Source organism: Scomber scombrus, chromosome 22 (assembly GCF_963691925.1).
Source record: "Scomber scombrus chromosome 22, fScoSco1.1, whole genome shotgun sequence".
Lineage (NCBI taxonomy): Eukaryota > Metazoa > Chordata > Actinopteri > Scombriformes > Scombridae > Scomber > Scomber scombrus.
The window spans coordinates 1,480,967-1,494,448 of NC_084991.1; the positions used below are offsets into that span (position 1 = coordinate 1,480,967).

General features: G+C 40.4%; 1 protein-coding gene across 1 annotated transcript; it reads left to right on the plus strand.

The window, feature by feature from the left end:
- Positions 1-573: 573 nt before the first annotated feature.
- LOC134004794 (putative nuclease HARBI1) lies at positions 574-2,082 on the plus strand. The gene is made up of 3 exons (XM_062444189.1): positions 574-1,270; positions 1,353-1,686; positions 1,899-2,082. Exons 1-3 carry the CDS (start codon positions 574-576, stop codon positions 2,080-2,082), a joined length of 1,215 nt encoding a protein of 404 aa, XP_062300173.1.
- Positions 2,083-13,482: the final 11,400 nt, after the last annotated feature.

The window sequence follows — 13,482 nt, forward strand, 5'->3', positions numbered from 1 at the left end:
TTATCTGTGCTATTTTGCCAACCTTGAAATTTGCTTGGCCTGACTGTGTGGTGTTTTGGTGTCCGGGGCAGAGTTGCCAGATGACATTGGGCCAGATGCAAGAACCACTCGTACGCACAGATTCGTCCTTAAACCATACATACGAGTGATTTACGAGGATTTGCCGCATTCACCAATTTCCTCGTATATTGGATATTCTCTTAGGTAAGAACAACATTTACGAGTGGGGCAGACCTGTCGTACCATTTACGCACAACCAACCCGCAGTCCTCCAAAGCAATAAAAACTTGTTGTTGAATACTCAGTTGTGTCCCCGTCATTCATACTGTTTATCATACTTTGAAGACATTTTGAGTTGTAAAATAAAAAAATACACGTAGGAATCATCAGTGATTTAAATTGGAAATAAAAAAACACGACTTAATACCAGCTTACAAAAGAAAATATACCGACTAAAACTAAAAAGCGACTGAAAATGTACACTAACTCTATGTGAGAAGTGCTTTGAGATGACTGTTGAGAAAGATTGACCGATTGATTATTGAGGGTTTGTTGTTCTCTATAAAAAGGACAATGGGCAATGTGATCGTGCGCAACGGTATGGCTTACCTGCTACTATTGGATGCGCTAGCACGCCAGGGCCTTGGTAGAGAGCGAGTGTTCCGAGACCGTGAGGATGTATTTGCGGAGACAGATGAGTGGCTGATGCAACGTTTCAGATTACCTTGTGCTGTCCTGTTGGACATATGCAACCTCCTGCAGCCAAATCTCACCAAAGAGACCAGAAGGTCCAACCCGGTTCTCCCACACGTCCAAGTCCTCACAGTATTGGGATTCCTGGCAACAGGAACCTTCCAAAGGGAGATAGGGGACAGAGCAGGTGTGTCCCAGTCATCCGTCAGTTGTGCGCTTCCCTCGGTCATCAAAGGCCTCATCACACTGTCCCCCAGGCACATCCGATTCCCATACACCGCCGTAGATCAACTTCAAATTAAGCAAGACTTCTATAACATGGCTCAACTTCCAAACATCATAGGAGCAATAGACTGCACGCATATACGCATAAAAGCGCCTTCCCCTGACCCATTCCCGTTCCTGAACCGCAAACAATACCATTCCATCAACGTCCAACTCATTTCAGATTCAAAATATAACCTCCTCAATGTTGTTGCTCGATGGCCCGGGGGAGCGCACGACTCATTTGTGTTCCAGAACAGTACAGTTGGTACGCGTCTTGCGCAAGGTGCGCATGGAGATGGGTGGCTCATTGGTAAGTGACGATTCCACTGTCAAATATACACAATGCACACTGAGTTGACTGTTACTTACTTATTAATGTCATTGAAATGCAGCTGATAGAGGTTATGGTTTGGTCCCCTGGCTGATGACACCCTTGGCCAACCCACAGAGTAGACAAGAGCACTCATACAACAGGCGTCACACAGTCACCCTTCCCGTGGTGGAACGCACCATTGGCGTTTTAAAAGCAAGGTGGAGGTGCCTTGACACCTCCGGTGGAAAGCTGCTCTACACCCCAGAGAAATCTTGTCAAATCATCATGGCATGCTGTGTATTGCACAACATTGCAATGAAAGAGGGCGTTGCACTGCCAGATCCTACACTTGCTGAGGATATGCCAGATGACGTCCCAGAAGGACTCGACCGACAGGATGCCATACGCATCAGGCAACAATTAATTGCCCAACTCTGAGGTATAGTGCTGCTTTTATTCCACTTAACTCTTATCCACATTACAACAAACAAGACAGGAAGCTGTTGACATTGGCGAAAATAAATTTATTGTACAGTGCTTAACAAACAAAACAAAAAGGGCAGGTTTAACTCTGACTGCCACCCTGTGCGTTTTATGATTTCCCTTATGTCTTCAATGCCGTCAGCTATCCGCCCCAGTGTGCCGCAAATCTGTTGCAGACACTTAAAGATGTCCTCTTGGTTTTTCAGGACCGCATCCGATACCACCTGTGTCCGTGGAACTCGCCGGGAACCTGGGGCGTCAGACGGGCCTGGCTGCGGAGCATCAGACGGGCCGGGCTGCAGTGGAGGAACGGGATCTTGCGCTGAATAAATACAAAAAATGATTGCACAATTTGTTTGGCACTTCTTTCCATGTTAAGTCTGTAACATTTGGACAGGGGAAGTGCGTTATGGAGATTATTCTGGTTACTATGCTATGAAATATCCTAGGAACCTAGTGTGTTAAGATACATGGCTAATATCTACATACATGAAATGTGGTTTAAGTGCATGTTAACCCACAGTAGAGGAATAACGGTTTACCATTGTCACGTGCTGCAGCGGGAATCAAGTCGGTGTCCATTGGTCCATCTGCCGAGACACCTTGCAGTGCCACGTTCCCAATTATGGCAGCTATTCTCTCGTCGGTCCTGTTTATATGCGCGTCTTCTTGGCCCACGCCTGTTGCAGCCATTGATCTCCTTGTCTTAGACAGGCGTCTTTTTGAGTCCAATTTCATATCGAACCATTTTTTTTTTTACTTCTGCAACGGTGCGCGACACAGCTGACACCGAGTTTACAGCAAGCGTAACCTTTTCCCATTCCTTGTTCTTTTCAGGGGCCCTTATGCCACTACTGGAACTGTTGAACAATATGCGCTTACGGTCCTCTATTTCTTTCAACAGAACTTCGATTTCTGAGCTGGTGTAATTTTTCTTCTTGCTTTTCTGTGCCATTTTCATGAATGGAGCTCGGCAACAACCTGCCGGTAACCTGACCTTATATGGCATTTTGAGGGTGTCAATTATGCAAATGCACCACTCTCGGGAATGCACGTTCATTTAGAACAGGTGAGATCCATCATGTTTACGCAGCTCATTTACGACTGTTTTCAGGTGATACGAGTGTTTCATGAATCCAACGTGGCACACTTGTAAATTCCACCTCACGGAAAAAGTTAGACAGATTTAAGAAGGAAAATACGAACATATTCTTGCATCTGGCCCATTGTGTTTGTATCTAGAGTCAAGTCACTCAACTGGCAATTATGGAATTATTCTTAAAATCCAACTGAAATCACATTTAGTCATCCCTTCCAAGCCAGCATGTCCATATGGGCCCCACGGGTACTGAGTGGGAATGGGCTTGAACTGGACAAATTTCGTGGGTCCCACATGGTGTCAGTTACATGGGCCCCACATGTGAAGCCCATGTGGGCTGGTTAAATGGGCCCCTTTTAAGTTCCATTCTGATCCCACTTAGACCCCATATGGGCAAACATATGGGGTCACCCAGTTGGGCCCCACCTGAAACCCAGTCAGAACCCACTTGAAGCCCATATGGGCAAACACAGGTGTGGCCACCATGGAAACCCACTTGGGACCCATACTGTAATTGCAGCCCAAATGTAACCCTTATGGGGCCCACATGAACGTGCTGGCTCGGTTGTTATTTAAAGTATTGTTAACAGTTTTTATCATTATAAGGGAAGAAAAACAGTCTTTGAGGAAACATCAGACATGTTCTTTTTTGTCTCAGCCAGCTAGAGGGGCGTGTCAGTGTGTTTGATTGACAGCAGGTGGCAGGCTGTCAGAGTGCTATTATTTCACCATACAGAACAGAGACAAAATAAACAAACTGCTGTAGCTACAAGTCATGGACAGACAGTGTAATGTTAGCAGTGGTGTTAAAGAGTACGAACCACACCAGCTTCTAACAGGACCAAAGTGAATTTGCAGGTATGTTTACATGCTCTTTTTTGCTGCAGCTGAGCAGCTAATTAGCCTTCAAACTGACATTAGTGGTGCACTTTTTCCCTCTGAATGTTTATTTTGTGGCTCTTCAACAAGCTAAGCTAACCCATATAATAATAATACATTTAAAAAATGTATCTGCTGACTGTAGAGTGAATCAGTGGGTTAAATTCACAAAGAAATAACCTTTTTACGGTAAATCTACCAGAAACATCACTTAATCACCCATCATCAACTATCATCTATAAATGAATGTGGGTGTGATTTACAGTATCTGTCGTCCACAGCTGTTTATAGTGTATGGAAAGCTTGTAGAAATACATGCACATGACACCAAGCCGTTACAAAATAACCACACACTCTTCTACACACAGCAGACTAATCGGCTATGATGATTTATGCAGAAATATAGGTCATGTCTCATCAAGTGTTCCATGACCTCCTTTTCAACATTTCTAGAGAAACTTACTTGAATTCTTGAAATACATTATAATACATATATAGTGATTATTATGTGGAATGAGTATTTGGATCAGCATAAAATATAAGCAGAATGACAAAGATATTTAGAAATTGAATATCTCCACAATAATGCAAATGTAAAAGCCATCCATCTTCCTCTGGCTGTGTTCACATCCAGACAATGTGATTTCCTGAAAGAGCATCTTTTCATTTGTTGTGCTAATGTTGTCATGCTTCATTATGATTGGCTCAGATGTTTCAGAAGTACTAGAGGAGCAGCGTGGTTGGTTGAGAGTGTATTTATTAATCACCACACCCTGTGATCTATGCAGTATTCCACTTCACTCAGTCATTTAGCACTTTGTACGGTTGAAACATTAAAACATCAAGTACAGTAGACAGAAGAGTGAAGTGGTGGCACTTGGATGATGCTGCTTGTGTAGGATGTGTTTTCACGAGCTGTCATCTGTCATGTCATTGGTTTAGTATATCAAGTTTATTTTACTTTATTTTATTTCTTTATTTTAATATATTTGTGTTCATTTCTTTCATTTGCAAGCATCTCTAGACTTCACACACCTCAGAGTGCCAAGGCCACTTCTTTGGAAACCACTACTGCAGAGTGATTCCAAACCACTACCAGATGTTCTCCCAGGCTTTTCTGACTGCTCATTTTCAGCAGGCCACAGTGGATGGTCTGAATAAAGAGGTCATGACTGTTTATATATTCTCCACAGGCATTGTGGGCCAGCAGAGTGACCTGGGAGAACTACTGAAGTGAAGCCAACGTGTGAGACAGCTGCTTCCAGTGATCCACTGAGACCTGATCTAAAAGTCTGATATACAGTGACACTCTGCAGGCCTCAGACGCCTGCTATTACACATTTATGCCCTCACAACATCACACTGGCTGTGTGCTGAGAAAAGTCATAAATAAACACCCAGATGTTCTATCAAAGTGTCTATGGAAGTTGTATGAAAGTTAAATTAACTATGGTAATTGCTGCGGTGAGAAGATGGGGCACAGAATCCAGGACTTCTCCCTCTTTGGCATTGAAAGTAGGATGGATGGGAGTTTGTTTATTCCAGCAAACACACCACTAGTGATGGAGACATTGTTGTCTAGATCTACATAAAGAAAGTGTGTCAGGCTTCAGTGGAACCAAGTCTGTATATCTGACTTATTCCACCTCCTCTGCTCCTCTATCTCTCTCTCTCTGTGTGTGTGTGTGTGTGTGTGTGTGTGTGTGTGTGTGTGTGTGTGTGTGTGTGTGTGTGTGTGTGTGTGTGTGTGTGTGTGTGTGTGTGTGTCTGAGCCTGAGCCTGAAGTCTTTCCGTTGCTATTGCAGACACAGAATGTCCAAAATGAACCGATGAACCACAGCACCACAGAGGTGAGGATAGCTGAAATGCATCACCATGGAGACCAGCCACTTTCATGTTATGAGTCACTAAAAGCAAACTGAATAATTGCCACTGATCTGTCCTCAGATTTATCTGTGAGCCATGTTGCACAGGCAAGCATTGGATTGAAAGTAAAAAAAATAGAACAAAACTGTGAAGGAGTGCTCAGTAAACATTAAACTGAACTCAACAGTTTATATTGGAGGCTGACAAGTAGAACCACTTACAACATATTTTATCAGTGCCCTATTGAAAAAAAGAATGCAATTTACATTCAAATAACTTGTTAGAAAATGTGGAAGACACTTAAGAGCAAAAAAATGCACATAAAAGAGAAAAACGCCAAAACTCATAATAACTCATTCAAATCTGAACACAGACATTTAGATTCAGTGTGACTTACACTTCCTGAAGATAATCATCAATAAATGTGCATATAAATGATAAAAAGGTGCTTCCTATAACTCCAGACTTGCCTGATATTCATCATGCTGAGGGGTTAGAGCAGTCGTCCACCAATTGAAAGATTGGCGGTTCGATTCCCAGCTCCTTCAGTCCACATTGTGTCTGAAGTCAAGTCCACTCTCTCTCAATATTAGGGTAAGATATAACTTACTGGTTAAACATTCACTCACACAGGAAATTGGAAAGGTTTGTATGCTATGATTGAGACATCTGTCAGCTCAACCTTTCTTTAATGTACCCAATTGTAATTTGAACCTGCTTTTTTAGAAGAGGAGAATTTCCCACACAAAATAGATTCACACTTACAAACTGTGTGAACTAACAAATACAGTTAAATATGAACAATATTCCACCTGAGTAGTGCTGTCTGGTGAATAACATGTCTGTAGGTTCAAGTAAAAAATAGCAACACAGGCTTGTTGTAATTTTATTATTCCTTCTGGTAGCCAAAAAAAACCCCAAAACACACGTCAAGTAGTATTGAATAAAAAAAGTAATAACCACAGAGCCTGTTTCTTACCATTGAAACAAACTACACACATGAATATTGAATGTGATAACAGGCTGAGCTGTCTTACCCCATCGTATCCAGTGTCGAAAACAACTGATCTCATTCACAAACCTGTCAGTGAAGTAAATAAATAACACTAACACTAACAAGCTGCACAGGCCAGGTGAGTCCACCTTCAGAGGCAGGTGTTCTTGGCTTGAATCATGAATGCTACTCTAGATTCAGCTGTGATTTTGGTAAAACTGTACTGTTGGAGGCCGCTTTGGCTTAGAGGCCCCAGGGCAACAGCCAGCCTGGCTCAAAACCCAATAGTTGTCTGGAGGCAGATTTTATCTGAAGGAGGCAAAATGCATTCCAACTCAAAGCCAATAAACCTGGCCCTGTGTTGGTATGAGACCCACTGCTGATTCTAGACCCGTTTGCACAGAGGGAGCTATCCATGGTACTGATGGTTTCAACTAGAAACGTGTGACCAAAATCAAGAGTTGTGGATTGATTAGGTTTTATTGTTTGGATTACCTTCGGTGCTGACACTTATTAGGGCTGTCGGAACAAATTTCGGTATTCAAATATAATTTTATATACATGTGTTGGCTAACGTTAGTATATCTCGCCCTTCTTGTCTTGACCTCCCTGCATCTGACAATGAAATGCTTTTGTCACGTCTGAACAATAAAGTTTTGAGTTTGACTCTCATTCAGAAAATGAAGCAGACACATCTACAGAGATCCACTCCTGATCACTTATGAAAAATAATCAATATTGAATATTTGAAATGCTGACGTACGTAGCTATTAAACCACATGTCACTAATGTAGTTCTAAATGTTCTCATTATTAATGCAGTAAACTATCTTCAGTTTATGCAGCGCTGCTTTTTGCTCAGTTCATTGAAACAGGAAACAGTGAGGAGATGAATGTGTTGAGATTCAAAAGTTCATTAAAGTTAACAACATTAATCATTTGTGTCTAAGCTGAGTTATTACAGTGTGATAACGTGAGTGAGAACTAAACATTTGATCACAGGTACACCTTCACATTTTTCACAATGCTTGTGTGTTCAGCGATACTTTAATCTTTAATCTGTAGCGTTGAAAGCTCATATCCTGTGTTTGTTTATGTTAAGCATCATGTGTTTTTTTTTAGAGTTTGACCATGAACAATCCTCATTTGTGTTTTAAGTTCAATTATCGGGTAAGACTTCACTTTCAGTCCCCCGTTTGTCATTTATAATCAATATATAAACATGTAATAACAAAGTATAATGTAGTAATAAGCAGATTTAAGGCCAATTTTAAGTATCCATTAATGTACAGTATTTTCTCTTCTCCTATGAAGACATATTTTATATTACCACATCTGTGTTTTACTATATTGCGATTTATGATCTGTTCATACAGCAGCCTCCACTTATGGGCACCCACACAAGGAGTTATTTTATATCTGTTGGCAAATACATTAATCAAACACTTGGAGCTGCTTCTAATAACATTATATTGTGTTGTAAAGCATTTATTAACTGTTTATACACTGATTATAAATGCTCAACAGGGGGACTTACAGTGAAGTTGCCAAAGTAGAGTTAAGAGTTAATTTCTTTGTTTTCACCCACATCTACGTTGCTTTCCAAATGGCTGGCAAGAAATACTGGCTAATGTCATAATGATGTTATGGGTTGAAACAAGTACAGCGGGACTGTGGATTAGTTTTTCATTAGTTTGGAATGGTTGTAGAGTTTTGTTTGTACAGATGATGTTTACTGATACACACACACCTTGTCATTTTCAGTGAGAGCGACTGAGATATCCCTATGTGTTTTGCCAAGGCTGACTGATCAGTAGAGTGACAGGCCTATATAAAGGTGCCTTTAGACTGTGCATCAACAACATATTTGTACATATAATGTACGTTTATTTCATTTCACATTGTGAGACGGCTGTAATAAAATCACCCTTGCAATCTGTGTCAGATGGTATAATATCATTTTGAAGCTGTCAGATTGTGCGATGAATGTGTGTTGAATCTTTGCACCACAGTGGGAATAAATAAACAGTGTCTATATGAAATTTGGACCACATCTGTTTAGAAAGCATCAATAGTGGATTAAACCTTGATTCATGTGTCAGAGAGCAGAGAGAGTGTATTATTTTAGCTTTTACACCACTAAACATCTCCTATCACACAATATCATGTCCTATTTTACCTAAGACATAAAAATATAACATAGCAATAATGATGGAAATGTATTTCATGTAAAGTGAAAATGACAAGAACTTTATGGAAGTGTGGGGTTTATTGTATAACCATTAGAGCCATCAGTCTTCACTGCTACATCATAAAAAGAAATCCTCATAACTACTATCTTATTAAAATTATTCATTTAACAAAAATACATGTCAATAGATACAGAACAGCCTCAATGGACAAAAATGTGTAGCATCTATACAAAAGTATAACATTTTAAAATATTTACATTTTTGTTCATTTTGGGCCACTTTAGGGAAAATCATCAAATTTGAGGGTAAAATACATTTGGAGTGTTTTTACAAGCTGTCAAATGTCAAAAAGTGTCAAATTTGACCCAAACAGTATGTAAGGGTTAAATGATGAAACATGCTCATAAGAAAAAAATTGTCATTTTCCAAATATTAAAAGATAGGACCCCAAATTATTGAAAAAAAATAATGTGCAGTATTTTATATTTCCATGGAGAAATGTTGGACCACTTTACTGTAACTCAGCTACTGTGGGGGTTTTAACTGCAACCTAGTGAAATCACCAACATTTAAGCTACAAGCAGGGTTAGTTAACCCTCTGGGTCATATCATGTTTAATTGCATTTTAATTGTCTTTACAAATGTATCCTCACTGGCCCATTTCAACATGTAATTATCTAGTGTTACACTGTAGTTTGAGTACAATGTGCTTCCATAAACACAAACAGGATGCAATCACTGACTACAAATTATTCTTCTTATTTTTCACATAATGTAAAAACAAAAACCAGAGCATGGATGTTGCTAAAAAAAACAAAACAGTTTGAAGCTACCCATACCTTTTTACAATTTTTTTTGTTTAGGTTAAAATTCTATTAATAAGGTAATGGCACTGTAAAATGTTAGAGAGATCCACCAGCCATAGAAAATAATCATTATTCCATTCTCATATGGTTCTGTGAAAACTCTGACCAATCATATCATTTGGACCGAATGATATGATCAGAATTGGCCGAGTGACCTGCCTATAATACATCCATGATCCACGGAGATAGCCGTAAACAGCCAGTAGCGTCTGACCATGACCGATAAAAGCGGGCCACGGCTTCCACCTCCGGCCGCTCACGCGGGGAATAAGAAAACTATATATATCTATATATATATAGATATATATAGTGCACGTTCGCGGAGGGGAAGGGAGTGCGGGGGTGGGACATAGGAGGGAGGAGGGGTTGTTGCTGTTCAAGTATTTTCAAAGTGCTGTGTGAAATGCAAGAAAGGTAAGAGTAGCTTTAATAAAAGTGTTGTAAGGATTCATACAGTGTGTACTCTACCTCTGTACATTCACATCATCTGCACAGAATGTTCTACCACATACTGGAACAACTGTTAGGTGCTGATTGTCCTTTATTGTCAGTGTTTGACCGTGTGCAGAACTCTTGCGTCATCAGTTTCTTTTTTTATTCTTTGTTAACAAGAGAACATGTGATGCAATAATAGGAACAGAGACACACACAGCACAGTGTTTTGTGTCTGCTTCTTTCCTCAACAGTTTGGATTTAATTTCACTGTCAGATACATGCAGTGAAATCATCATTAATATTTAATTCACTGCTGATAGCAGTCAGCAATGCTCAATGTTTGTACATTTAATAAGTCAGTAAAAGCTTAATAGCATCTGCAGGAGGTGCTCTCACACAAATTAGTCTCAAGATGTGTATTTGCTGAAAAGATTGTGTATGTCTGTACTACAGTTGTAGACTGTACCCTGGAACATAATGCTGATGCCAGTGTGGGTGTTCTCTCTGTGTACTCGGGTCTGTTTTGTCGACCACTTTTTGAATTGAACGTAATTATCCTTGAGTCTGTTTCGGGCGAGATCTTGATGCCCTTGAGTTCCTTTCCAATCTGTGTTTTTTTTTTTTAAAGAAATGAATTTATGTCAGATTCAGTCAAGCTTTCCATGGATTGGTTTTGGATCAGGTCAAACCTTGGACTTATAAAGACCTACAGTCTGAATTACATCGGCAATGTATCTATTTCCAACCCGTCCAAGTCGTCAAATGCTTTGTCACGCCCCTTGGTGACTCATACACAAGGTACTCTTTGGCGTCTGTATGAGACACACTTTCAACTAACTGTAATGTTAACTCATCTGCAGGTATATTAGAGAAGCTGCTAACCAGAAGCATTTTCTTTTCGTGATAATCCTCAACATTTCCCAACACAAAATCAATAAAGTGTCCTTTATAATTCAACAATATGATAGATTAATGGTATGGCCATCAGTTTGAATTATTTCTCATTCAATTGTGAGATATAAAAGTTTTTTTGTGGCAGTTTTGGATAGCAAAAAGCTACATTACACATGATCCTCATCCACCGTTGCTATGGAGACGAAGACAGTCTGCCTAGCGTTACCCATTACAAAAGCATAATTATTTGTAGTATTTGTGTGCAACTGGTTAATGGAGTCCCCAGTCACTCTCTCTCTCTCTCTCTCTCTCTCTCTCTCTCTCTCTCTCTCTCTCTCTCTCTCTCTCTCTCTCTCTCTCTCTCTCTCTCTCTCTCTCTCTCTCTCTCTCTCTCTCTCTCTCTCTCTCTCTCTCTCTCTCTCTCTCTCTCTCTCTCTCTCTCTCTCTCTAGCAGCATAGTCAGTATTTCAGTTCAAGTTTTATATTATTATATCCAGTTTCAAAACCATTAATATTCCATTTTGTAAATAGAATTAAAATTTGAAGGTGTGTTAGAATAGTAAAATGGTAAATGGACTGTATTTATATAGCAGCCTTTCAAGTCTTCGAACCACTCAATCCACTTTACACTATGTACCTCATTCCTCCATTTACACACATTCATACACTGATGACATAGGATGCTATGTGAGGTGCCAACCTGCTCATCAGGAGGAGTTGTAATCATTCACACACACACAAACACACACACACACACACACACACACACACACACACACACACACACACACACACACACACACACACACACACACACACACTGATGGCACAGCCTGAGGGAGCAATTTGGGTTTCAGTATCTCGCCCAAGGACACTTCAACATATGGACTGAAGGAGCCGGAGATCAAACCACCAATCATTGGCTCTTCCTCCTGAGCCACAGCAAGCAAAGAAATGATTTTGTTTGAATTGTTCATGTCATGTGAATTTGACCACTGTACTGTTTATTCACTCCAAAAAGCCCAGGTACCGTTCCAGCTGTAAGATGTTAGACATAAGCCTCTGACTAAACTATCCAGAAACGTTCTGTTATTTCCCTCCAGTCTTTATTGTTTTTCTTCTTGTCTCAAAACATTTATGAATGCATCTTTCTATTGACTTTGCATGCAATCACACCACCTCTATCATTCCCCTTTCTTTCTTTCTGTCTGACCACACAGTTATTGTGGTTAATCAGGCATGCTCTGTCTAATGCTTTGTGTAAAAGATACTTGTGATTCTTTCATAAAGAACACATCCAGGTATTAAACTTTTATGAGAGCTTCAATAAAAAGCACACATTTATCATATTTACTCCAAGACGTTTCTGCTCCAATTTTGTTGTAGTTTGAAGTTTTTGTCTCCTGTCAGATTGGTAAAAAACCAAAGCGGCTCCATCCGTCAAAGGAGCTTAGACACTCTTGTGATTGACATTATAAATAGCCAATGAGAGTGAAGCTTTCAGAATCCACAGGCTGTGAGCTGCTGGTATCAAAGTGCCAAGCATCCTTTTTGGGGTGATAGAACCCAATCAGGCAATGCAATGGAACTGTCACATTCATCAAAGTGTGAGACAGACCAGTGTGACAGATTGCTGCCCTGTAAGTTAAACACATGCTCTCACTCTCTCTCTCTTTCTCTCTCTCTCTCTCTCTCTCTCTCTCTCTCTCTCACTCTCTCTCTCACACACACACACACACACACACACACACACACACACACACACACACACACACACACACACACACACACACACACACACACACACACACACACACACACACACACACACACACACACACAACACACACACACACTGTTGTCAGTGACAGCGGCATTTGTGTAAAGTGGGCCCTCCAGAGGCTTGGAGATCAGTTATGTGTCCACATCATGGACAAGGGAATCTATTTCCTCCATCTACCATCTTTTCTGTTCCACCAGCAGCAACTCTAGCTGCTCTCCACAGCATGTCTCAGTCTCATACTTAAAGGGGACATATTCTGCACATTTCCAGGTCTATCTTTTTAATTTAAGACTCTACAGGAATATCTTTGCATTACTTACACTTAAGATTGCTTATTTATCTTATACTGACCCTTTTTTGCAGCCCTGCTGTTCAGCCTCTATCTGAAACAGACCAGCAAGGTAGAACAAATAGTGCAAATGAAGCGTTCAGAGTATGTTGTAGCCCTGGCTTTTGACACACACAATTTTGATGATGTTTAACATCTGAGATCAGGACAGTATATAAATAACAGAAAACCACAAAAAGCATAATATGTCCCCTTTATGAAATTCAGAAACAAAGACCATGCCTCATACCTTTCTCATTTCAACATGAGTAGTATTTAAGGCACACCTTATCCGCTTCTCTCCCCTTTGTCTTAGTTTTCACATCCCACCCTCCCAAAACGCTTTCTAACCTTCTCTCTCCTTTGTTTGATTACAGGAACCATGGGGGCT